The sequence below is a fragment of the Pseudochaenichthys georgianus genome, chromosome 13 (assembly GCF_902827115.2).
Source record: "Pseudochaenichthys georgianus chromosome 13, fPseGeo1.2, whole genome shotgun sequence".
Classification (NCBI taxonomy): domain Eukaryota; kingdom Metazoa; phylum Chordata; class Actinopteri; order Perciformes; family Channichthyidae; genus Pseudochaenichthys; species Pseudochaenichthys georgianus.
Window position 1 is genome coordinate 14,335,948 of NC_047515.1, and position 27,944 is coordinate 14,363,891.

Sequence of the window (27,944 nt, forward strand, 5' to 3'; positions counted from 1 at the left end):
GTAATCTTAAAAGATTCAACTTACTTTTTGTTTCTACTGTTTATAAGTATGATGTTTAAATATGAAATGCTGTATTCATTAGTTGTACTATAATTCTACAAATATTTTTATATTTTAAGTTTTCAGAGTAATTGTTTCCTACAGAACATTTTGTGATTGGAAAATGTTAGAAAGCTGTAAAATAACAGTATTCTCCCTGTAGAACTTTAGTTTCTGTATTTATTTTAGTGTTTGATCATACAAATCTAATAAAAGAAAATGTAAAAAACTGTTTTTCTCATCAGAACTTTATTTAAGGTATTTTAATGTAACATTTTAAGACAATGGATTGTGAAAAGAGAGGAAAGTTTCCTCTAAAATCTTTAAGGACAATTTCTGTATACTAATTGCTTTTGCACTTTATTTCAGTTAAAGTATTTTTACTTTAATTTTATGGTTTTTGTTTGGCAGCCTGCTGCCAGTCATTTGACCGTTTTTTTACGGGTTTTTTGCCTGTAGAAGTTTTAGTGCTGTACTTTTATTAAAGGTTATTCACTGTAAAAAGAGCAGATACATCTGTACAATTCTGTAAAACCTTTAAGGACAATTCCCGTAAATTAATGTTATAAGTTCTGCAGAACAATTTTATAGAAAACAATAGCAATTTTCTATAGGATTCTATAAATTATTTGGTGGAATCTATAGTAAAATTCATAGGTGAATTATATAGAATATTTGCCAATATCCTCTGAAGAACCAGCACCTTACCGTGGTAGAGAGGTTTGTGTGCCCTGATGAACCTGGGGGCTGTGTTGTCTGGAACCTTGTGTTCCTGGTAGGGTCTCCCATGGCAAATTGGTCTCAGGCAAGGGGCCAGACTAAGATTGGTTCAAAAGACCTCATGAAAGAAACAACAAGAAGTGAGGATACCCGGCCCGGAGGAAGCCCGGGGTCCCCTTCTGGAGCCAGGCCCAGAAGGAGGACTCGTCGGCGAGCGTCTGGTGGCCGGGCTTGCCACGGAGCCCGGCCGGGCCCAGCCCGAAAAGGCAACGTGGGCAACACCTCCGCTTCTCCGTCCCGCGGGCCCACCACCTACGGGAAACATCGATGGGGTCGGGTGCGCTGCCAGAAGGGTGGCAGTGAAAGCGGAGGGTCTCGACGGACCAGACCCGGGCGGCAGAAGCTGGCTTTGGGGACGTGGAACGTCACCTCTCTGGGGGGGAAGGAGCCGGAGCTTGTGCGGGAGGTGGAGCGGTACCAGTTGGATCTGGTTGGGCTCACCTCTACGCACAGCGTCGGCTCTGGAACCTTACTTCTGGATAGGGGTTGGACTCTATTCTTCTCCGGAGTTGCTCAAGGTGTGAGGCGCCGGGCGGGTGTGGGGATACTCACAAGTCCCCGGTTAGGTGCTTCGTTGTTGGAGTTTACCCCAGTGGACGAGAGGGTCGCCTCCCTACGCCTGCGGGTTATGGGGGGGAAAACTCTGACTGTTGTGTGTGCTTATGCACCCAACAGCAGTTCAGAGTATTCGGCCTTCTTGGAGACCCTGGAAAGAGTCCTGTATGGGGCTCCTGAAGGGGACTCCTTAGTCTTGCTGGGAGACTTCAACGCACATGTGGGCAATGATGGAGACACTTGGAGGGGCGTGATTGGGAGGAACGGCCCCCCTGATCTGAACCGGAGTGGTGGTTTGTTACTGGACTTCTGTGCTAGTCATGGATTGGCCATAACAAACACCATGTTCGAACATAAGGATGCTCATAAGTGTACGTGGTACCAGAGCACCCTAGGCAGAAGGTCCATGATCGATTTCGTTATCGTATCATCGGACCTGAGGCCGTATGTTTTGGACACTCGGGTAAAGAGAGGGGCGGAGTTGTCAACTGATCACCATCTGGTGGTGAGTTGGGTCGAGTGGCGGGGGAAGCCTCTGGATAGACCTGGTAAGCCCAAACGTGTAGTTCGGGTGAACTGGGAACGTCTGGAGGAGGCCCAAGTTCAGGAGGCCTTCAACTCACACCTCCGGCGGAGCTTTTCGGGCATTCCTGTGGAGGTTGGGGACATTGAACCAGAGTGGTCGGTGTTCAAAGCCTCTATTGCCGAAGCCGCGGTGGGGAGCTGTGGTCTCAAGGTCCTAGGTGCCTCAAGGGGCGGTAACCCTCGAACCTCCTGGTGGACACCGGTGGTCAGGGAAGCCGTCCGACTGAAGAAGGAGGCCTTCAGGGATTTGTTATCCCGGGGGACTCCCGAGGCAGTTGCAAGGTACCGACAGGCCCGAAGGGCAGCAGCCTCATCCGTGGCCGAGGCAAAGCAGCGGGTGTGGGAGAAGTTCGGAGAAGACATGGAGAAGGACTTTCGGGCGGCACCAAAGTTGTTCTGGAAAACTGTCCGACACCTCAGGAGGGGGAAGCAGGGAACCATCCAAGCTGTGTACAGTAAGGATGGGACGTTGTTGACCTCAACTGATGGAGTGTTGGGGCGTTGGAAGGAACACTTTGAGGAACTCCTGAACCCGACAACTCCGCCCTCTATGTTAGAGGCAGAGCTGGAGTATGACGGGGGATCAACACCAATCTCCCGGTGGGAGGTCACTGAGGTCGTTAAACAACTCCACAGTGGCAAAGCCCCGGGGGTGGATGAGATCCGCCCGGAAATGCTGAAGGCTCTGGGTGTTGAGGGACTGTCATGGTTGACACGTCTCATCAACGTTGCGTGGAAGTCGGAAACAGTGCCGAAGGAGTGGCAGACCGGGGTGGTGGTCCCCCTTTTCAAAAAGGGGGATCAGAGGGTGTGTGCCAATTACAGAGGCATCACACTACTCAGCCTCCCCGGGAAAGTTTACTCCAAGGTACTTGAAAGGAGGGTCAGGCCGATTGTCGAACCTCAGATTGAGGAGGAACAATGCGGATTCCGTCCTGGTCGTGGAACGACGGATCAGCTTTTTACTCTCGCAAGGATCCTGGAGGGGGCCTGGGAGTACGCTTATCCGGTCTACATGTGTTTTGTAGACTTGGAGAAGGCGTATGACCGGGTTCCCAGGGAGTTACTGTGGGAGGTGCTGCGGGAGTATGGGGTGAGGGGGTCTCTACTCAGGGCCATCCAATCTCTGTACTCCCAAAGCGAGAGCTGTGTCCGGGTCCTCGGCAGTAAGTCGGACCCATTTCCGGTGAGGGTTGGCCTCCGCCAGGGCTGCGCTTTGTCACCAATCCTGTTTGTAATATACATGGATCGGATTTCGAGGCGTAGTCGTGGGGGGGGGGGTCTGCAGTTCGGTGGAGTAAGGATTGCACCACTGCTTTTTGCAGATGATGTGGTTCTGATGGCTTCATCGGTCTGCGACCTTCAGCACTCACTGGATCGGTTCGCAACCGAGTGTGAAGCGGCTGGGATGAGGATCAGCACCTCCAAATCTGAGGCCATGGTTCTCAGCAGGAAACCGATGGACTGTCCACTCCAAGTAGGGAATGAGTCCTTACCCCAAGTGAAGGAGTTCAAGTATCTCGGGGTCTTGTTCTCGAGTGAGGGAACAATGGAGCGTGAGATGGGCCGGAGAATCGGAGCAGCGGGAGCGGTATTGCAGTCGCTTTACCGCACCGTTGTGACGAAAAGGGAGCTGAGTCAGAAGGCAAAGCTCTCTGTCTACCGGGCCATTTTCGTTCCTACCCTCACCTATGGTCATGAAGGATGGGTCATGACCGAAAGAACGAGATCGCGGATACAAGCGGCCGAGATGGGTTTCCTCCGCCGGGTGGCTGGTGTCTCCCTTAGAGATAAGGTGAGAAGTTCGGTCATCAGGGAGGGACTCGGAGTTGAGCCGCTCCTCCTTCGCGTCGAAAGAAGCCAGTTGAGGTGGTTCGGGCACCTAGTTAGGATGCCACCTGGGCGCCTCCCTAGGGAGGTGTTCCAGGCACGTCCAGCTGGGAAGAGACCAAGGGGTAGACCTAGGACCAGGTGGAGGGATTATATCTCTTCGCTGGCCTGGGAGCGCCTTGGGATCCCCCAGTCAGAGCTGGTTGATGTCGCCAGGGAAAAGAAAGTTTGGGGCTCTCTGCTGGAACTGCTACCCCCGCGACCCGACCACGGATAAGCGGGAGAAGATGGATGGATGGATCCTGCAGTATATTCTACAGAAATTCTATAGAAACATCAATAGATTTTTCTATAGATTATTTTGCAGAATCTATAGTAAAATCCATAGGTAAATTCTATAGAATATCTGCAAACATTCTATAGTATTCTTCAAAGAAGTTCTATAGAAATGTCCACAGATTCTATAGAATATAGGTCACAAATTCTATAGTATTCTACAGAATGGTATTCTACAGAACAGTTCTATAGAAAGCATCCATGGGGTTTTCTAGGAGTCTATAGACTATTTTCTACAAAAAAAACATCTACACAGTATATATTTTCGATACTATAGTATTCTATAGATTATTTCCCATAGAATCTATAGTAAAACACGTAGGCAATTTCTATAGTATGTCCGCAAAAATCCTGTAGTATTCTACAGAAATTTTCTATAGAATTCGTCCATAGATTTTTCTATAGTATTCTATAGATTTTTTTGCTATGGGGAACCTCACTGCAGAAGCTTATATATAGACATATAAGTTGTTTGTGCCCCACCACTTTTGTACATATAGAAACGCCACTGTACAGGAGAAAGGAAATACAGAAAGACGGCCGGCGAAAATCACAGACTGTGTGAACATTAATAGAATATCACCTCCCATCTTCAGAGCAATCTGACTATTATAACATTAGCGTTAAGAAAGCTTACTTAAATATTTATCTGCCACAACGTAAGTAACCGGATCAGAGTAACATTAAGTACAGTCCGCGGCATATCACTTCATAATGTATCATATATTTCCTTATTTGAGTCAGCTGAGCCGTATCTGGCCGTGCAACACTCACAGTGTCGCATACTGTATGCAGAAGTATTATTTTAAGCAACACATTAAGTTGACGAAACACTCGAGACAAATGTAATTAAAGTCAGATCCACTCGTGTCTTAGACGGGGCAGTGATATCATAAACCTGTTAATGTACGCATTCAAACACTTGTTCTTTTACCAGCTGTATTCACCTTGCAGGTGCAGCTATGTGGCTTTTATCCTGGATAAAGTGTTTAAGTCATGGATGTTTAAAGTTTAACGTCTTCATATTTGTCTAATTATATAGTTGACTTTTCATTCAGGAAGTATGACGCTGCGCTGTCAGTACGCTTGTCCATGTTTGTGATTGGTCGAATGCTCCAAATACCACCCCTTTCATGTGGACGCGCACCTAACTAGATAGGACACAGCTGGCTTGAGCGATCCACTTGATAACCCGCGTCGTAGTACCGTTTAGCGAGAGCGCGTATGTTTTGAATTAGGCCAACCGGCTAACTCAAACATATCCAGGTTAGGTTGAACCAGCTTCGTAGTACAGGCCTCTGAACAGCAAAAATAACCCCACAACTAGACACAACAAAACTCAAACCCTGACAGAATGTACAATTTGAAGTTCCAGATCAAGTGTCTCTCCTGGTCAGTCTAGATCAGTGTTTCCCAACATTTTTGTGCCCGAGGCACACCAAAGGACAAGTAAAAATCTCAAGGCACACCTATTGTGCAAAATAGCCCTTATAACACGTGTTATCACTCATATCATGTAAAATATCTGTACATGTGCATAATTATTTACTAATGCCAAATAAAATGTGACAAAGACAACTATATTACTCATGAAATAGTTATAAATGAAGTATTTCAGAAATTAATTTGAAACGTTATCAAATTAGGCTTCATCAAAGCAGCAACACACTCATTTAAACCTACGGAGCCCTGGAGGGTTCATTGAGAGAAAAATAAATAAAACGTGGCCACGCTTTAGTAACTCGTGCGCACGCTTTAGTAACTCGTGCGCACGAGTTAATAAAGCGTGGGCGGTGGTGGCGAAGTCGATAGGGACTTGGCTTGGCAACTGGAAGGTCACCAGTTCAAGTCCCGGCCAAGTGCTACCGAGGTGTCCCTGAGCAAGGCACCGTTCCCCACACTGCTCCCCGGGCGCTGTTCAAAATGGCAGCCCACTGCTCCTAACACTAGGATGGGTCAAATGCAGAGAAACAATTTCCCCACGGGGATTAATAAAGTATATCCAATCCAATCCAATCCAATAAACAAATGCCCACACACACACAAAACGAGGCCACGCTTTAGTAACTCGTGCGCACGCTTTAGTAACTCGTGCGCACGAGTTACTAAAGCGTGCGCACGAGTTACTAAAGCGTGCGCACGTTTTATTTATTTTTCTCTCTGTGAACCCTCCAGGGCTCCGTATAAACCAGACGGGTCACACAATAAAAAATGAGGCAAAGGAAACTCAGCAGAAATTCAGCACAGAGAACTGTCAATGCAAGGAAGCTGCATTGTCCATGGTCCTGAACTACAAATTATAAATGTAACATTTCAGCAATCAGCATTGAAACATGTGCTATTGTAAATATTTTGCCGATTTACAAATTAGTGAGATACATGTATGTGCCTGTCGGGGCGCGCAGATTTTTTTAATCCTTGGTGGCACTGAGGAGAGGGCCACTCGCAAGTCATGTAAATCAGAGTAGAGAACGCCAACTCCAGAGATGGGGTCGTTACTATTTTTTTTTTTAATATATTACATATTACTTTTAAAAAAAAAGTAATATATTACACGACTTTGTTACTATCTACATAAAGTAACTCTCCTTACCAGCAGGCGGCGGTAGTGTGCATTTGTCATTCAAAACAGGCAACAACCAGAAGACAGAGAAGAAGAACAGACCACTACGTGATATAAACAAACAACAAATAGCGTGTGCGTTAGCTTCACCTTAGCATGTGTTCTTTGCAGGTGTGTGTTGACCCATTGGGTCATAGTAATTGAAATTGTCCTGCATAGACAGGCTAATAATGCAATGTATAAAATCAACAGTGCAAAGAACATTGTTTTTCACAGTGACACATCTTTGTTCCAGGATAAGGAGCTGTGTTAGGCTTTTATAAAGTAAAACACTTGTATGAGGGCTGACAATGATAAGCCAATTTGGCATAAAATACTGCATGTTGTAATTTATATATATTCTTTTCTATATGTACTCTAAAGCAGTGGTTCTCAAAGTGGGGTCCGCGACCCCCCGGGGGTCCGTGGCACTCTGCCAGGGGGTCCGTGAAAAGTTTTCAGATTCATTAATTGAAATTATCATATCATTTTTTTTTTTCATTTTTTTTTTTTCAACAAATAATATTTAATTTTTTTAATCTAAAATAGTTCATAGATTACGTTCTAATCTAACAAATAGATACATTTAAAAATCAAGCGCGTCACCCGTTACCGTGGAAACAACAATAACTGTTACGTCAGTCAGAGAGCGCCGCCAACTACGAAGATGGACAGATTTTTAAAACGACCGGTTACGGCTACAAATGAAGTAAATGAAAAACAAAAAACAAAAGTAAGGAAATACGATGAGGAGTATCTCCAATATGGATTTATTGAAGTGGAAGGGAAACCGAAATGTCTGATATGCCTGCGGTGTCTTGCCAATGAGGCGATGAAGCCTGCCAAATTGAAGAGGCACCTCGAGACCAAGCATCCATATTATGTAAAAAAAGACCGGGCTTTTTTTGAGAGGAAGGGTGAGGACTAACGCCAGCAACAACAACGGATGGTTAATGTTACGTCTGTTTCTGCTAAAGCGCAGCGGGCCTCCTACCTGGTAGCGCAGAGGATTGCTAACGGTACGTCCACACAGCAGCTTTACGGTACGTCCACACAGCAGCTTTAGACGAATCTTCCACCGCTTCCAACGCTTCTCTGCCCATTGACTTTGAATGGGGATGACGTCACTTTGCCTCGCTTTTCGCCGAACTGCATTGTGGGGGAGCGAAGCGAAGATTTCCAGGATTTCCAGGATTCAAAAGTTGAGCAATGTTCAACTTTTGAAGCTAAGCTGGAAGCGTCAGCCAATCAAATCACGTTTATGCAAATCTGACCGTAGAAGCGCTAGCCAATCAAACCGCGTGTAAGCAGGGAGAACCAGACCGCAGATAATTTCCTCATATTCCAAACGAGAAATTACGGTAGCAAATCACCCGGTTCTTTACGACCAGAACTATTAACGGGATACAAACCGGAGGTACCAGGCATGGAGGGAGGTGGCAGAGACAGTGGGTGAAACTGGTAGGTTTTCGCCTGTTTGGGGAGTTTATATATATATATATTGCTCGCATAAAATCCCCGGGGTTTTTTGCTTTGTATGTCGGGGGCGGGAGATTCATGTGATTGGTTGTTGGTCGCGTTGCTCACAAAAAATCCCCAAGCCTTCAGACACGCCCAGCTCCAAGATTTTCAAGATTTTTGAAAAGCTGCTGTGTGGACGTACCGTAAGGCGCGAAAGCCCCACACAATAGCGGAGGAACTGCTGCTCCCTGCTGCGGTGGATCTGTGTGAGGTGATGGTGGGGAAAGATGCGGCTGCCAAATTGAGAAGTGTACCTCTGTCAAATGACACCATCAGACGACGAATTGAGGACATGTCTGCTGATATCAAATGAGGAGATTTTCAATGTTATAGATATGTTCATGGAGACTGGCAATGTGAGTTGGGAGAATTGCATTGCGATTTGCACGGATGGGGCAGCTGCCATGACCGGACGCAATAGTGGGGTGGTTGCTCGTGCCAAGGAGCGCAATCCAATGATGATAGCTACCCACTGCATGCTGCACAGGCAGGCTCTGGCGTCAAAATCGTTGAGTCCTGAGCTACAGTCCGTTCTCAGCACGGTGGTATCTGTGGTCAACCACATCAAGTGTAAGCCACTGCAGTCCCGTTTATTCGGCCAGCTCTGCAGGGAGATGGGCGCAGGACAGGACACCCTGCTGTTCCATTCAGAGGTGCGTTGGCTCTCCCGTGGAAAAGTGCTACAGCGGGTGTACGAACTGCGCTCAGAGCTGTGTGAGTTCATCCAGAATGACAAGCCAACCACTGCAGCACTCTTCTCGGACCCCGGATGGATCGCACAGCTCGCCTACCTCGCAGATGTGTTCAACTTATTGAACGATCTCAGTTTGTCCGTTCAAGGCAGATATGCCTCTATCCTGGAGGTAAGCGACAAAATCCAGGCATTCCGTGCCAAAACAGCGATCTGGAGAAGGCAGGTACAAAATGGCATTACAGACATGTTCCCCCAACTCACAGAGTTTCACATAACTAAGACTATAGAAGTGTAAAAAATAGGCTACGTCAGATTATTCCAAGGGACATACATGTCAAATCAAGTCAATTTTTATTTATATAGCCCAAAATCACAAATCAGAATGAGGGGGTCCTTGGTGTATTCTCTATCTTGTAAGGGGTCCTTGGCTGAAAAACAATTGAGAACCTCTGCTCTAAAGGGATCAAAGGCCTGCGGTTTTGTTTGGATAAGCACTTAGAACGTAGCTGTATAATCGTGAGCATTTTTTCGTTGTGTAAATGTTGCCTCCCAAAGGACTTTGTGAAATTAATTCAAGAAATGAGTGTTGTGCAGGAGAAATGGGGAGGCTACATAAGGATATTTTTAATCTTAACCGAAAATGGACTATAATGACAAAACAAGAGTCTTAAATGTCCATAATTTTGTATTATTCTCTAATGTCATATTTCTTTTGTCACCCCTACTTACAAGGACCATCTGGCTCCAAAGATACGGCAGAGAACATAACAGTGTGTTTGATGTAAGAACATTTCAAGTAATGATCTAATAATACATTTTCATTCTTTAAAGACACTATGCAATTACTGCTTATAGCTTAAGACCTTTGATGTTTGTTCTGGTAAACTACAGTACTGACAATTTAACTCCTGGGCGGTCCTTTAAGCAGATCAAGAAATAGGCTGCATCTCACTTCTCTTAACTTTAATCCTTGCGTCCCTCATTTGCGTCTTTTCCTTGTGTCTGACGCCCAATCCCAAACCACGCCCTACACCAGGGGTCGGCAACAGGCGGACCGCGGTCCGGATCCGGACCCAGGCGCCGACCTATACGGACCCGGACCTATAATCAATACTGTAACGTTCACAAAGGGAGTCGGAAACAGGCTTCTAGTTATTAGGCTTTAATAACTCTTCTCATTCACAGATGATCACAGGTACATGTCACTTCGTGGGTTCTACCTCACACTCCCTAACTCCTATCCCTCACATATCTATATAGCAGTGTCTACGTCACATCTCCCCGCCCTCCCCCGTCCGCTCCCCCAACCACAGGCCCGCACCTCAACCAGCATCACTGTGCAGCTCTATGATTGGCAGAGAGATGGGGGATGCCTGAGTGACACCCTGAACATCCTATGCAGGGTCGCTACAATACATTAATAGGGGATTTCAATTTTGACGGGGCGACACTATTTTAACCGCCGCCGACGGGGCGAAAGAGACGAGTGAGCGATACAGGGAGAGAAACACAGAAGAAGAGATGAGAGCGCGGCAGAGAGAAGCGGAGAGGAAAGTGAGTAAAGAGAACTGTTTCGCGATACAGGGAGAGAAGCGGAGAGGAGAGTGAACAGGCGTGTTTGCGGCAGACAGGAGAGAAATAATTACACATGGCGCTCTCCAAGAAGAGGAAAGTGGACAGTGAGAACAGAGCTTTTAACCCCGAGTGGACGGACTCATTCATGTTCATCCTGCCCACTGGGAGCACAGAACCAGTGTGTCTCATTTGTTCAGAGACCGTGGCGCTCATTAAAAGTGCCAAAACGTTTGTGTTTGACCAAACATTCCCTCTCAAGTCAGAACTGAGGTCACAAAAAATAAGCAGTCTCAGAGCCCAATATGATCAGTCGACCAGGATCAAAATTAAAACTAAATATCGTTCCAGGCTAACCAATGAGCACCTGCATGTGTGTATGAGAATTTCAGCTCAGATTTAAACTCAAGAGCTCAATTCTTGCACTGAACAAAACAAAGTGAGAGAGGGACTGCAATATAAGAGGGAAAGAAAGAGAAACTTTAAAACTGTTCAATTGTTATGATGTGTAAAGACGATATTGTTCTATAATCGTCTGAAACTGTTTAGTCATGATGTGAAACGGTTAACAAAGAAAAAGGAAAACTCAAGCTGCTGCTACACTTTATTATATTTATCTAAAATTAAGCACTTTTAAGATGCACATATTTTCAAAAGCTATTTTATTTATTTTCTCTATTTTATTTGTAAATGCAGCCCGAGAGGAACATTACACATATCCACAGTATTTACTGTATATCTGTATAGTTCAATGTTAATTGACAATAAATATTGTTGTTTTTGAATTGTACTTTCTTTATTTGATTGGCAGTCAGTTGTTGGTTACATGCAGACATTGATAAAGCTACAGGCTACTTTAATATATATCACACTAATTCATGAAGTAACTTAGACATTTTGATGTTCCGGACCTTTGCATGGGGACATTTTCTCTAACTGGACCTCGTTGAATTTTAGTTGAATACCCCTGCCCTACATCCTACCCCAACACACTCCCCCTCTGTGACGGAGTGAACTCCGTGGAGGGACACTCTCAGCTCAACGAGGCTCCCGCCTGTCAGATGGAGGGAGTAAATACAGCAGCAAGCTTTGGCATAAACTCCCCTCTCTCCGGCAAAAACAGGAAATGCCGTAACTGTATGGAACAACGGTTTCAAATCAGCATCTCTTACTTAGACAAAAAATGTAAATTTAATAAATCAAATAAAACTCCAAACATCTTTCATTGTGTTAAAACGTTAAACCTGCTTTTTATAAGCTTCTTAGTTGTTGCAACAGTCTGTAAATATGCACAACTTTATAATAAAATGCACACATTTACATTTTTCTAGACTAAACACAGGTATGATCCTAAGTTAAAAACATATGAGGTTGTTAACATCGCAGTTTATCAGTGGATGTTTGCTGGAACTACCTGTAAACAGCGTGTTTCCTGACGAACACACATAGCGTTGAGACCGGTCAGGTAGAGACCGGTCTCAAGTCAGCACCGATGCAGACTCGCTGTTTGAGGGCTTGATAGCCCACTCCCCCTCCACACCGCTCCACAATCGTTGGTGTGGAACAGCCCTCAATGTGGCGGACCCTCCGTGCGAACGTGCAAACGAAGGGGTAGTGTATAGGGTGTAGGGGGCGGTTTGGGATTGGGCCTTAGTCTCTCCCACCAGGGAAGCATGGAGAGACGCAAGGAAACCACGAGAAGGGAGAAGAAGCAGGGAAATTAGTTTTAAGAGCAATGGGACGTCCGTTCCTCTGGAGCGTCACGTGAAGCGACGTCCGTTTGTGATGACACCGCACAGCTGAACGTCTGACAGCAGGGCTGAAGTCGAATAGTCCATTTAGCTTAGGAACCTTCCTAAAGGAGTGAAATGACCCGGAAGTCCCTCAGTGGCAGCCATGATAAGTGCCGTTCGAATTCTCTAGAATGATGAGAATGAAAGGAAAGGAGGTTTCAAACTTCCTTTATAACCTCCTTTAGCTTAGGAACCACTGGACCTCCCTAACCGACAGGAGAAGCGAAAATGCTGCCCCACAATGCCTTGCAGCATTTGCCGTCACTCAACAGTCGGCCGTTCACGGAAACAACCGATTATGACCGAGAAATTATATCATGAAAGTTACGGTGCTTATTAAGCATTTTAAAACATAGCTGGTAAGTTGCCAAAGTGCTTTTTTTTTAACGTTCATCAGTATTATAATCAAACAGAGAAATATGAACTTTAGTTTTTACTGAAATGATCAAATAAAGTCAACATTTCACAATCTTTACTGAGCTGTGTGGAGACTAATGTTTATAATAAATACATTTGTATTGATTTTAAGATCTTTAGTTCATACAATCATATGTATTGGGATAATTTGTATTAATGTGGACCCGAGGGAGAGGGTGACGAGCATAAGTTTCACTTTCCTTTTTTATTTCAATTCCAACTTTGGTCATGAAGAATATGTTTCTCTGTTGTCCACGTTCATAAAGCAAAGCAGCAGCATCAGAGCACGGTGCAGAGTCTCCAGATGAGTTTACAGTAGTCCCTCGTTCTTATTGAACATCCATGTTGTAGTCCGCTGTATAGAAAACTGTGGTTTCCATAGTTTCCCCACAGCAGCAGACGCACACAATGACGTCCGCTGGCGCATCATAAACACGTCGGATAGTGAAAGTGCATTCGGATTCTCTAAAGTACCGCAGCCTCTTCTCCTAAGTCCTTTTGAATTATCCTGTCCACTATCCCTTAACCCCGTGACGTTTCACTCAGAGGTCAAGGAATAGACGATAGGGTTAGAACTTAGGAGCTGATTTTTGGACTATTCGACTGCAGCCCAGCTCTGTCCCCGTTGTTTTCACAAACACCCCCGCCTCTAAGTACCGTTAGTACACATTTACTGACATAAACATTTGTATCATCTGTTGCAGACCCAAATAAATAAAATAAATAATTCTCAAAAAATGATAAACGCCATTCTTAAAATGTATAAACGAACAATAGTTTGATTAATATTGACTTGAGTGCAAACAAGAATGAAAATTATTGAGAGAAGAAAAAGAGATGTTATCTATCAAAACCCAGTTAGATTAACATTCATTGGATTGTTCGCTTTGTTGTTCAGATATATTGTGGTGACAGTTACGGCCGGGACATAATTCACTGTGTCATATAGTGTGTGTTGCAACCCGGACCGGTTAGTGAGGGTACCGGGGTTTGGGGTTATTCCTGATAGCTTGTCATGCAGAGCAGTTGATATACTTACCTCTTTAGAAATAAATGAATAATAAAGTGTGGAAATCCATTCTGAATGCACCGCCTCTGACTCCCTTCATCGGCTCTACAATATCACATATTTTTAACTAAATGATACATTAATTGAAACAAAACACAGTATAAACAGAGAAGTGACTCTCGTGAATTTCATGTGTTTTCTACACAAACGGCTCTCATCAGATCAGTGCATGCGTTGCATCGTCCAATCAGTGAGCGATACACAGTAAGGGGGCGGGGCGAGTTGCTGAGGATTTCCCCGGAGGATGGTCTGGTGGTTCCTCCGTTATCGCTCCTCACTCCTCGATCGTCGGTCCTCCGGCACAAATAAGGGCAATGGGACGCTACTCAAGATGGCGCAGAAAAATCAACTTCCGGTGATACAGAGGAGCGAGGAAATTAAAAATAAGTAACCTGAGATGCAGCCAAAGTCATCTACAATTGAATTCCTCAAGGGGAAGCAAATCTCAAGAATAAAGAAATATAAGAAACACATATTTTCTTTGTTTTTGTTTCAGCATTAACAAGTTCAAAATTGACTTACATGGTTTTGATACCATTATGTGGAAAAACATCCACAGATGGTCCAGTCAGTCCTATGCCGCGTTCACACTGCGGTACTTTTCCCACAAAGGTTCATGCGAACTTAGTTCATGCAAACTCTTTAGTTCGCATGCACTAAGTACAGATCGCGTTCACACCAGAAAAAGTCCCTGGGGGTGGATGAGGCAAATTAAGCCGCTGACGTCACTTCTTCTTCTTCTGCTTTGGGTTTACTGGCAGGCCGCCAACCACTTCACGGCGTATACTGCCGCCCAAAGTCCCCGGCCGGAAGTCCCCGGAGTTGGGGACTGGCTTCAGTAGAAGCTGCTGGGAGTCCCAGCAGCTTCGACTGAAGCCTTCCGAGTAAATCGCCAGAACGCCGACACCTCCTCATCTCCACCGCTCCCATGTTTTATTTTGTGTTGCCATAAGTTAGTCTCTCTGCGTTTCTGCGCTGGGCTAATGCTAATAATGCTAATGCGAGGATAATAAAATGGCGGCTTCACAAAACTTTTTGGGAGTTTTACGGGGCGTGGTTTGCAATCCGCCCAGCCAATCAGAAATATAGCTCTTTTCTCAAAAAAGAGCCGCTCGAAAGTCCCTGCTCTCTAGCAGGGACTTTCGAGGGGATTAAAAGGTGCGCATGAACTACTTTTAGTACCGGCTCTTTTTGGTGTGAACGCGATCATGAACTAAGTTCGCATGAACCTTTGTGGGAAAAGTACCGCAGTGTGAACGCGGCTCTAGTCAATCAGACTGAAGAATGACTCATATACTGTCAAATACATTAAAAGAAAAAAATAATTTCTCTGCCAAGTGTAACAATATCACATTTGTCTGACTTACACAATCACTGTAAAGTACTGATGGTAATTACAGTACTGCAGAACTCTTCTAATTGTTTCATAACGTTTGAAACATCATGCATATAGTTTAGTGTTTCTTATAAACTCTCAAAGTTCATTGAACCTATAAAAAAGCATTGGAGGATTTCTGTGTATCAACACTTTAAGTGGTTTATAAAGTTAATAAACAGAGTCTTGGTAGCTTTTGCAGTTAATTTGTTTCAGTTGAGTTGATTCCATCCATTGATTATTTGTGTACTTCGGATTTGGTTCTATGGTACCTTGGATGCATCAATTTGACTGTTCATTAAAGGTATCTCAGCTTCATATTGACTCCTGATGTCTGCTGCTTTGCAATGTAATTGGCTTTTTCTTGTATAACTTTATTTGGGGATTTATTTTTCTACCCTTACATTTGAAACTCATGTAGAGATAAATACGTGACAATGTCTACGTTTGTCCTCAGAACTGTCACTTCAGCTGTCAAAGATAAGAATATGTGCATTTCCTGGAGACCAAGTGTCTGAGACAAACTGGATGTGAGTTTTAATTAAACCAATAAATGTTCACTCCTGAACCGTTGGTAACAATAATATTATTCTGGTGCAATGATTTATGGTCACAATGTCCAGGAAATAAAACATTGAAGACAATACAATGTAATAGACATAGAACAACAATAAAATACACACCATTCATCTTTATCCTCCTTAGGCATTTGTTGACTTGAACCCAAGCAATGACATCTCTTAACTACTTCCTGTTATATTAGACGGATGACTCTTATGGCACATTTCCACTGCAGCGGGTAGCCCCGTTTAATCGTCCTCAAGCGGCCAGGCCAGTTCTCATTCATAACACTCCGTTCGATGTCTCAATATGGGATGCGCCTCATCGCGGAGCAAACAGAAGCATCAATCTCATTACGCCAATCCTGATTGGCTGGTGATCTTGACGTCAACGTCAGGGGAAATTACCCCCTATAAGTAGCCTGCGCCACGACGCATGCGTCATTCAAACACCTCTTCTCGCTTCAGAGCACATCTCTAACGGTAGCCGGGCTAGCTCAACAGTCCACAGACTGAACCCAAAGCTAATTTCGGTCGACGGGCGTTAGCCGGCTACCCTATTCTCTCACAGAAGAGTATTATAGTCAACCTCGCCGTTCTTCCTCTGGAGTAAGGTAAGGTTTTGACTTCAAGTTAGCAACACACCAGTCGCTAACTTGTGTTTTTTTCCCCTCACTGCCGACACCACGGTAGCGAGGACACTTTTTTTTTCTTCTCTCTTCCACGGAGGAGAAAAGGATTACAGGAATATTACCATACCAGGTAATATCCTTGAGAGAAAAAGACCCACGCTGTCCTTTTTCCCCCGGATTAAAGACAGATCGGTAAACACTTTTTTCTCGAACGTACCTGTCATGAGCGGACCCTCTCCACGCCTCACGGCGAACGAGATGGATGCCTCTCTCCCTCACACCAGAGGAGTCAGGGGCTCGGCGCTGCGGTTGCGGGTTGAAAGTGTCAGGCACAGACTCACACCAGATCTGTTCGTCCTGCCTCGGGCTGGAACACGCCCAGGAGGCCATCGACAACCCCGGCTCGTGCGGACATTGTGCCCGCCTCACCGTGAAGAGCCTCCACCGAAGGTTAGGGCAACAAGCTAGCCTGTCGGGACAGGATCCCCTCATGTCCACTGATTGGCCGGCTGGCAATCAAGACACGGGGGCGTCCGCCGCAGAGACTGAGTCCCTCACCTCGCCATATCAGGCCGGGACCCGGTGGCGGCAAAGGACGCGGGAACGGGACCCCACGCTATACCAAGCTGGGGCTCCCGGCTGGACCTCACCATGGTTTCACCCGTGGAGGATGTCCTAGAATTGGATTACATGGAGGACGAAGAGGATGCCTCTGAGTTCCTCATGTCTGATTCGGACGAGCAAGAAGACGACGTCTTCGTGTCACCAGCTCAGGCTGCAAAGCCGGGACCGATGGCTGCTCTCTCGGCGATAGCACACCAGCTTCGCCCTGTCTCAGTATGGACCTACAAGCCGTGTGTCAGCGCGCTGCGGCCAGACTAGACAAGTTGGCCGAGAAAATCTCCGGTTCCGGCTGCAGCTCAGGCTCAGCCAACCCAGAATTTCGGCCAGCAGTCGAGGAAGAAGAAGCGAGCGGCGTGACAGCCCCTCCTTCTCCCCTCCGTGAATGTGTTCCCGCCGCCTCGAGAGATGCCTAAACGCCATCCTCAAGTCCGCACAAACACATGTCACACGTTGGTTGATTCCTCTGTCATTAAACATTTTCCGCTGACGCATCCAGGCCGAGGGCCGAGGGCGCAGCTCAAAAAAATGAATAGAAAATCAATAAAACCAATAAGCAGCCCGCCAATTTTCTCCCCTTTTGAGAGCAGCTACGGCATCTCTCAAAAGGCGGATTATTGACGGGTCTGTGAAGGCACCACCGCCACGCGCATTGCCGGCTGGAGCTGTAAGCGTGACATCTCAGCCAACCCAGAATTTCGGCCAGCAGTCGAGGAAGAAGAAGCGAGCGGCGTGACAGCCCCTCCTTCTCCCCTCCGTGAATGTGTTCCCGCCGCCTCGAGAGATGCCTAAACACCATCCTCAAGTCCGCATAAAACACATGTCACATCTTTCTTGTCTGAATAAACCATTTTCCGCTGACGCATCCAGGCTCCGGCCAAGGGCGCAGCTCAAATAAATGAAAAGAAAGACAATAAACAGTCCGTTAACTATAAATCCCCTTCTGAGAGCAGCTACGGCCTCTCTCAAAAGGCGGATAATAGACGGGTCTGTGAAGGCACCACCGCCACACGCATGTGCAGTGCCGGTTGGGGCTTTAAGGGCACTACCGTCACGCACATGCGCAGTGCCGGCCAGAGCTGTAATGGACAGCCCGCCAATTCTTCCCCTTTTTGAGAGCAGCTACGGCACCTTTCAAAGGACGGATTATTGACGGGTCCGTGAAGCCACTGCCACACACATGCGCAGTGCCGGCCGGGGCTTTAAGGGCACCACCGGCACGCGCAGGCGCAGTGCCGACTGGAGCCGTGAGGGCACCACCGGCACACACATGCGCAGTACCGGCTGGAGCTGTAAAGGCACCTCCGTCACGCACATGCACAGTGCCGGTCGGAGCCATAAGAGTGACATCCCAGCTGGCTCTAAGGAGCATACAGCAGGAGATACTCACGATGTCTGCCTTGGCTTCTCAAACCAGTTATAATTTATCTGTTTTCACAAACCCAGAGAGAGTCAACCCATATTCTGGAGAGAGAGGTTCTCTCTCTCCTAGAAAGAAGGGTTTTATCTATAAAACCCACCGAGCGGAGTCAGATTACGGAGGAAAATGTCCTCGTAAAGCACCCGCTCAACATGGGCCTCATAATAAAACTAAACCCCGAACGCCACGGCTTACGGAGAGTTTTGGTGATTATGAAATGCGTAGTGGCACTACACCCGACTTTTCCAGTGCGGGACGCGCCTACGGGTGCAGTCCTTTCACGGAAGGTGGTCACCACGGACGCAGGTCAGACGGGCTGACAGGGGACTTACGAAGGTCGCCCGGTGAGAGGTCTCTAGAACAGAGACTTCCAGCGGGCACGCGTAAACTACCCGGAGCATTTAGCGGTGTTCCCCACCCAAAAATGCTTCCTGCCTTCTCTCAGAGGACTTCATGTCCCTGTGAGGACAGACAACACGATATCGTGTATGAACCGCCAGGGGAGATTGCGTTGTCTCCAGTCACACACACTGGCACACAAACTGATCCCTTGGAGCGGCAGACGTCTCCTCTCTCTGAGAACGACACAAGTATCGGGAGTTATGCACCTAGGGACAGAATTACTGTCAAAAGGTGCACCACTCTATGCAGACTGGACTCCTCATCCAAGGATCGGGAGTCCGCTGTGGGTGCGTTACGGCGGAGCCGCGTTAAGTCTGTTCGCAAAGGGAGAAAATGCTCAATGACAGCTGTTCTCTTTAATGCACGATTTAAACGCACCGTTAGGCGGGGACGCACTCGTACACAATTGACCTCCGGGTCCTCTGTACACGTTCCCACCCCTGGTTCTGTTACCCTTAACTCCGGCCAGAGTGAAAGAGCAACGCCACACACTTACTCTGATGTTTCCACCCTAGCCCGCAATATACGGGCTGCCGGAGATATATCAGCTGTTGTGCGGGCAGCCATGGCAGCCCCCACCACGCAGGGACAGATTGTCTCAGGCGGGGAGGGCGATCCTTCACCCACGCCCAGAGCACGGGGCACTATGGGCCTGACCCGTGAGTGGTACAATCTGAATACAGTGGGACTCCCTCGGAAGGTGATAAACACTATTCAGAGTGCGAGAGCTTCCTCCACCAGGTTTCTTTACGACTGTAAGTGGAGGGTGTTTGAGGAGTGGTGCCTTCAAAAAGGGCACATCTCTTTTCAATGTCCTGTCGGGGTGATTTTTATCATTTCTACAGGACTTGATCGATAAACATAGAGCTTTCTCCACGATCAAGGTGTACCTGGCTGCTATTGCTGCATGCCATGTGGGCTTTGAGGGTAAAACGGCTAGCCAACATCCTTTGGTTTGCCGTTTTATGAAGGGAGCGCGCAGGCTCCTCCCTGTCTCCAGGTCGCTGGTGCCCTTATGGGACCTGGCAGTGGTTTTAAATGGGCTAAAAATGACCCCATTTGAACCCCTGGAAGGAGCTGACATGAAACATCTGTCACTCAAGACAGTGCTGTTACTGGCCCTGGCATCCGCTAAACGGGTCAGTGATATCCATGCACTGTCTGTACATCCCTCATGCACTCAGTTCGCCCCAGGGCAAACGAGAGTGTTGTTGAAACCCAACCCTGCCTTTACACCAAGGGTGGTTGGTGTACCCCGATTGACATTGAGGCATTTCCTCCGCAGCTGGTTTCCTCCAGGGAGCAGCAGCAGGATCTATTGTGTCCAGTCCGGGCTTTACACACATATATGGACAGATCAAAGGAGCTTCGTCTTAATGACCAACTCTTCGTGTCCTGGGCTAAACCTCACAAGGATAAGCCTGTTACTAAGCAACGACTATCCCACTGGATCGTGGAGGCGATTGCTTTGGCCTATACGAGTCAGAATCTGCAAGCACCTTCGGGTCTGCGGGCTCACTCGACTCGGGGCCTGGCTACATCCTGGGCTTTGTTCAAGGGTGTTTCCATCCAGGATATCTGTGCAGCGGCAAGCTGGTCTTCGCCGCTCACTTTTGTCCGCTTTTACAGGCTAGACGTCTCCGCTCCAAGCGTGGCCCGAGCAATGCTGGGCACCTTGTTGAGTCGGGACTCTACCTGTTAAATTCTGGTTGATCGGTGATCTTCGAGATAAGCTCGTCTGGCAATACGGGAGCTACAATATCCCATAGTGAGACATCGAACGGAGTGTTATGAATGAGAACTATAGGTTACTTACGTAACCCCAGCACTCAGAGTAACATGAAGTGAGATGTCTCACCAGACGGCCCTCCTTGCTATGGTGAAGCGAGAAGAGGTGCTTATTTTGAATGACGCATGCGTCGTGGCGCAGGCTACTTATAGGGGGTGATTTCCCCTGACGTTGACGTCAAGATCACCAGCCAATCAGGATTGGCGTAATGAGATTGATGCTTCTGTTTGCTCCGCAATGAGGCGCATCCCATAGTGAGACATCTCACTTCATGTTACTCTGAGGACTGTGGTTACGTAAGTAACCTATAGTTTTTGGTGGCCTTTCCATATAGCGCAGCGCCGGCTAGCAGGTACTTTTTCCCTCTTTTTCCGGCCCCATAAAATCGTGGTGCTATCAGGCCAGGGCCAGGGCTGAACTAGTGACGTCAACACTCTCGAATGCTGATTGGTCAGAGAGAATCGTCACAAGATCGCGCGCGAGATCATTCCTAGCTTCGCATATATATTTAGAAGCAAGCTTGCAACATTTTTATACACAGCATTTTTTTTAAACGGAGGAGCTACAAAAATGGCAACGTCAAAGAAAAGCACACCGTGGGCGACCGAGGAGGTGACGACGTTCCTACATCTCATTGGGGATGATAAAATCCAGCGGGAGCTCGACGGAACAACTCGAAATGTGAAGCCGATCGCCCCGCCTACACTGCGCTGCTACCCCAGGTCCTAAACTGTAATGGAAATGCGCCACGGCCTCGGACGGCCAGCGAGGCAGCCCGAGGCCTGAGCGAGGACGCTTAGGGACGCTTAAACAGGGCTACCCCGCTGCAGTGGAAATGTGCCATTAGTGGAGCTTTATCAGATCTCCTGAAGAAACTTGTATTTCCGGTAATCATCATCATCTATCCTCCCATTAACAGCGGAGCACCGCCTTATCAATATTATAGAACACATCCGTCAAATTAGTGTTTCACATTTGGTCTGGATCATCATGAAAATAGTTTTTTTTAATGTGAAACAAAACCACAATGTTGAGTCAATGGATTCTGATTTCTAGGGAGTGTTATTTACTTTAGCCACACATAATTTCTCATGTTGGACTATGAGTTAGAAGGAAAATCTATAAAAGTTCTGCTTTTTCCACTTGAGTCAAAACAGCGCTTTGAGCGGAGTACGCTTTTAGAGATCACAACTGTCAAAAATGTGTCACATTTTAGTGAGAGTGCCGCACTTCAAACTGGTTTCAATAATATCAGCAGGAGCCATGAGCAGCCTCTCCCAGGGGCGTAATGCAAGCTTTGTCTGTTATGATACTTCTGGAATGATGGCTTGTGAAACTGATTATTGACCTGCTCTTCTCTGAATATTCTGCAAAATGCTCACTATCCAGTTCTATTTAATTTCCCTCTCTACCTGCCTCAACTGGCCATTCCTTATTCATTTCATAGATATTTAAATCACACAGTCGCAGAGAGGCAGCACAATTAGGTTTCTCTCATGTTAAAGTGGGCTGGGCAGGAAAGATGTCTGGGGCCATTTCTTTCCTCCACCAGTCCGCCTCTGCTTGAAATACAATGTAGCTCGGAGTGTTAAGTGTGGAATGGTAATTCAACTGCTTCTCAGCTAACTCTGAGGTATTTCAATATTAAAAGTGTGTTGCAGGGAATTTAGATGTGTGCTGCTATATAAGTGATGCATGAAGTCATTTTCACCAAGGGCAAAAGAGTCGCGCACTAGAAATATGGTTTCGTATAGGGAAATGGAGGAGGATTTGTATGCACTACACAGAACTGGACCATGCACTGAATATATTTCTATGATTATATTCCTTGATAAATACACATTAGAATACAGAGCTTTGTTAAAAGTTGCTCTCAAGCTAAGAGGTTAACTGCAGTTCCCAAAGGCCCAACAGTCTACTAACCCACACAACATATAATCAATGCCTAAAACGACAGTTGCAACTCTGCAGGTTTTTTTATTTGTGTGTGTTCACAAACTTTGGGATCTATTTTTTTGCCCCTCCACCGGGGACGAATGGATTTTCTCCAACTGGCAGGAGGAGTGGCGACCACCTCACAACTTGAGCCCAGAAATCGAAATGAAGAAACACTGTTATCTGTAAGGATGAGAAGTAGGGCTCAATATTCAAGTCTTGGCTGTAAAGCCTCTCCGGTGTGTTCGGTGATCAACACTATAATGATTACCTGGGGATTTTGAGTTTGGCATTTCATTGTACATGATTACATAAAGAAAGCCTGTGTACTGACGCCAAAGTCTTGATATCAACAGCCACACAGCGAGAAGGAAACAACTAACGTTTGTTGTCAATTGATTAATATTTTATATTCAAATAAATGTGTGACATCCAATTTTGCTTCATGTAACTGCAGAATTATGTTGAATATCAGCTATTGGCATTACATTAAAACAATAGGTGACAGAGCAAGCTGGGGTATTTCTATACTTCCCATTAAGAGACGTGACAACATAATACTAGCTGCAACAACTAGTTGTCAAATTGAATGACAGACAAATAACCGGTTACTTTTTTGTGGTTTTAATTGCTGCTTGTAATTTGTCATGCAAAGATGTCTGTAAATGTTTTTTTATCCTATAAAATATAGGGATTTCCATATTTTTTCAGTTTTATATCAAACTAAACTTTAAAACACCATTTCGAATTCTGAGAACATTTTCTTTTTACTATTTTCTGAAATTTTTAGACCAATCCATCAATCAGGAAAATAATGGGCAGATAAACGATAATGCAAATAATGGGTAGTTGCAGCGCTACATTATAGCATACATCATATAACTCCAGTGTGTCTCTATCTTAACCCCTCAAGGTTGAAGCAGCTCATGCAATCTCAATTTTAAACCTTGGATCAGGAAAAAGAGACAGGGTTTTAGTAAGTAGTCTACTGTGATAGGAGGTGAGCTGAGGTTGCATATGATGTATGGATTGTTCTATCGGTAATGATATTCCGCTGAATAAATGGTCTCAAGCATAATCAGCTTCAGTCAATATAATCTCGCTGTGAAGGTCTCCATTAATCTCACAGGCTATGGATAATCACGTCCATCTACTTTAGTCCCCATGAGCGTCTCATCTACTTACTGTATGTTATTCTAATTAATTTCGTCCCTCTACGGTCTTCTATTGGCTGGAGAAAAAGCCAGAGACTCGCACATTGTCTCCCGAGCTGTGCCAACCCAATGACCTAACACACGTAGATGAGTTTCTCACTGTTCCCCCAGGTCTCCCCGACGTCTGCTTAAAACATGTCATCTTCCTTTAGCCTCACTTTCACCTCTGCTGTTAGTTCAGATGTCCCTCGTCTTTGCGCCATATAAGTCTCCTCAGTTGGTCATGACTTTGTTTATCGCTGAATTTCTGTATCAAAAGGTAATCTCCATTTGAGTAAACACACATTGTAACATGATAAAGACAAAGGAACAGGATTGGTTGGCTTTTTGTTCTTTGTTCAAGTATAAAATGGCCCTTGTCTCCTTTGGTGATGTTATCGGGAAGGCTGGTGATAAGACCTGAAACGATCACCGATGGCATTGCTCTAGAGTTCCCTAAAGCGCGGCAGCTGCAGCCCTTTCAACAACAATGAGTGGTTCTGATTGTGCACCCGCTGAAAGATAGGGATCAACGGGATCTGCAAGGGTCATTGCTTTTATCAGATGAAGGTGACAGCTGACAAGAGCAAGTGCCTGTCGGCTTCAGTAGTCAAACAAATAAAAGAGACTTTTCTTTTTTCAGCAGACTGTATTTGTCAGGGTTTAGCCCAAGCCTTTGAATGTTGTTTTCCTGGACTAAAGGAAAAGGACCTTTTTAGGATTTGCACAATATGTAACATAAGCTTATGTTTACAGAATAACCCTGTATGAAGTATAAGCAAAGACTCATAAAATAATAGTCCGGAAGAATGTCATTGTATTTATTATTTATCCACAACATGGAGTAAAAGCCAAAGCTATTTCAAGTTCTTCTTTTTTTCTTCAAGATTCCCTCATGAGTTGAATGTACATGTTTGAATGAACACTGAAATGCTTTCAATGTTTAGTGTTTTCATGGAAAAAACCGTAAGCAACCAACATAATGCAGAAACTGTAATTCTGTATGAACCAGCATTTTGTTTAATTTACTTTCCCCTGTCCAATGTTTCTTAGGGATCAGATTCTTAATGTATTAATTTGGCCCTTATTCAGGGTGCAATGATTCAATTACAAAAATCAAATGAGACTTTTTGCCCTGACTGTATTTTAAATGAATAAAGTCAGTGCAGCTGTCATCTTATAACAGGATACATTTATTTGTTCACACTCTGTTACATGTCATCACTGCTCTGTTGTTCTGTATGACATCTCTGTACACGTGCACCACTACCCTGCTGCTTCTCATATATTCAGTGTGAGAAATGGGATGAGTAGTGGGATGTGTTAAAGCCCCTCAATCCAAATGTGCATGGCAGCCTGTTAAGAGTGAGTCAAACTATAGGGGACAATACATAGCTAAGAATGAATCATTCATTTATCATGATTTTTTTTTTATTCCTTTTTTTGGATTATGCACATAACCAAACTTCAGCAGTTAACATTGTTCAACAAAAATACATGCCTATTATGGTAAATCAATAACCGTGTTACCTCCCCTTTTTCTGCTGCTTAGGATTCCACTGCAGAGACAACAGATGTTTCCAACTCACATTTTGGTTGAATTTTGGAATACAGTGCACCTTTTTAAAGAGTGTCTCTTGGGTGCGTGCCGATCGCCTGGCCTCTGGTATTGCTGATTGTAACTTTCTTGAGAAGTGCTCATCCAAACAACTTTGACTGGTTTCTGAGCAACACACCCCGCCATGTGTGTAATCGATCTAATGAACAGTTTTCAGACAGTTGAAACGTCAGGCAAACGGGCAGACGGGCAGACATAAGACTGTGTGTCAGGCATGAATTGTAAAGATACAATTGTGATTGTGATTTTTCTTAGGATTTGTCATTTCCTTACACTACTGTTTTTAGAATTGATGTTCTTTTTCAAACATCCTACACAAATTGACCTCAATAGAAGGTAGGGGGCAAAACCGGTTAAACCGAACTGCCTAAAACCATGCAGTGAATCAATATTCTAATGCTCAGGAGCCTTTACATTGCAAAGAAAAGATGGAAAAACAGAAATAGCTAAACACATTTTAACAACTAATGTAATGTAAACAATAATTTACAGAAATAAATAATAACACATATTCAAAAGGAAAACGGTAGCAACACAAATAATGCAATTCATGATAATAAAAAACGTTCTAGAAAAGCCGTAGCCATATATTTTTTGTTTAGTCAACCATGAGCTAGGCAGCAGGAAAATAGTCGACTCCTCAATCCAGCTGATTCTCAGCAAGATAAATTATTAAACTGAGTGCCAACCAACTACTAATTGCTTTGCTTATCAATTGTTAAACTCATACCTTTAATTTTGAACGTTGTTCCATATTCTGCTTCTCCCCATATCAATAATTGCCTGCTCCCCATGTGTAGATAGGAGTACTTTTGCTGCTGACAACTCCCCAAGGGCACATAATTATTTCTCAGTTTTGTTCAGTTCTTTTATAGCACTTTATCATGTTGTGCAAAAACACTCACACCGCGCCTTTGCAGAACTCTGATTAGACTCTTGCTGGGCTTCCAGCTTCTAGTGTTTTGCATTTTCTTTAAGCAGAATTAGTTCCATTTCAGCAGTGGTTGTTAGCTTTTTCTTTCAGCTGTATTGCACAGCCGCTTTTGGAAAATACGTACCGATGATCAGCTGTCACGGCTGGACTAATTGTGCTTGTAATCTTGACTTGTTACATTTATAGTATCATAAAAGACAACACAGTGGCACATTAGCCTACTTAAAGTGGATTGAATACCTCAAAAGTGAGTAGTAGAAGAATACAGTGACTGAAATATGCAGTGACAGCCTCAAGTGTAGTTTACATTTCAGAGAGGATATTTGTGAACCTCCGGTGACTCGTACTTTAAATGATACAGTTTCTCGCTCAGCCTGTTACTGTACACCATTTTGTTCAATTTGAGGCTTTGATGACGGTGGTTTTCAGAGTGTCTTGTAAGATGTGTATGTTTCCACCTAAGGAATACCTCTAATGGTGACTATATGTTACTGTAGATGCTCCAGAAAAAGACTGACTGACTGTTTTGAAGCCAAATGGAAAATACTCCAAGCATTGTTATAGAAATGAAAAAAAAAAGTATTCACTATTTGAGGTATGTCTTTGTGTTCATCTGGAATGCTTGCTCCGTCAAATGGATCTCAGCCATATGAAAGGCATGATTATAGACTCAACAAGGCTTCAAATGTTCACCTTTTTGCCTGGATGTAGATATTTATTCAGAAATCCTTGACATTACAGATTTTTTTTAACAGTACTGTATGTGCTTTTTCAGCAGACTGTAGGAAATGATTTTAGGTTTTTCCACCTACAGTAGCTGTCTCTGAATTGTGACACCTCCTTATCCTGCTGTCTCTACTCTTTGTTTCTGTTCAGTAAGATCCCCGCATGTAGAAAACAATTTTTTGCAAACAATTTTTTATATAGTAGCAAGGGAAACCGGATTGTTAAGAGTACTATCAAATACAGAGGCATTGGCAGAACAATTTCTTTTCTTTTTGAAGAAAAGACACAATTCTTTGACCAAATTCTTGTCACATTTGACTGGTAAATCAATCTTACTCAAATGGCCATCTGTTTAGAATATGAACCCCTCTGTTACTAGTCCTTCAGTTTTGACGCATGACATTTAAAAAAAAAAAGCAACTGAGGAAGGGATCACTCTCCCAGGATGACAAACAATACCGAAATCACAGAATATTTGATCTAACTCGGCACTGTGTTTCTTATTTTCCTCCAGACCTTGCGAGAGCTGTTGCAGCACGGCCTATATCATATGCAGCAGTATTACGAATGAAAGCCGACAGCTCGTCAGTGCTGGGCTCTCGCAGCAGACCTCGACAGCACCACGGTGGTGGGCTGGGGACTCCTGACTGGCCTGCTTTCTACAGTCATCCTCTGTCAGCCCTGAGTCTGCTCAGCTCTCAGGAGAACTACAGAAGTGAAGGTAAAGCTAATGGTGCGGGCAAGCCACCCGTTTGTTTGCTCTTCTCTGAACCAAAATATTCAAGTTTTTGGGGTTTGTTAACGTTTACACTTACAAGTACATTCGCATAAAAGTCGAATAACCTCACAAATGGATGACATTTGTAAACTTTCTTTTAATTTACATCTTCAGCCAAGGATAATGAAAGTATAATTTGCCAACTGTAGTGTTCATTAGGTAAGAAAG

General features: G+C 45.0%; 1 protein-coding gene across 4 annotated transcripts in view; it reads left to right on the top strand.

The window, feature by feature from the left end:
• Positions 1-27,944, top strand: part of cntn5 (contactin 5) — a 204,024-nt gene that overhangs the window by 51,181 nt on the left and 124,899 nt on the right. For all 4 annotated transcript variants that reach the window (XM_034098158.1, XM_034098159.1, XM_071205105.1 and 1 more), the window contains one exon: positions 27,513-27,719. In XM_034098158.1, coding sequence (XP_033954049.1) covers positions 27,513-27,719 — 207 coding nt within the window. The remainder of the gene's footprint in view (positions 1-27,512; positions 27,720-27,944) is intronic.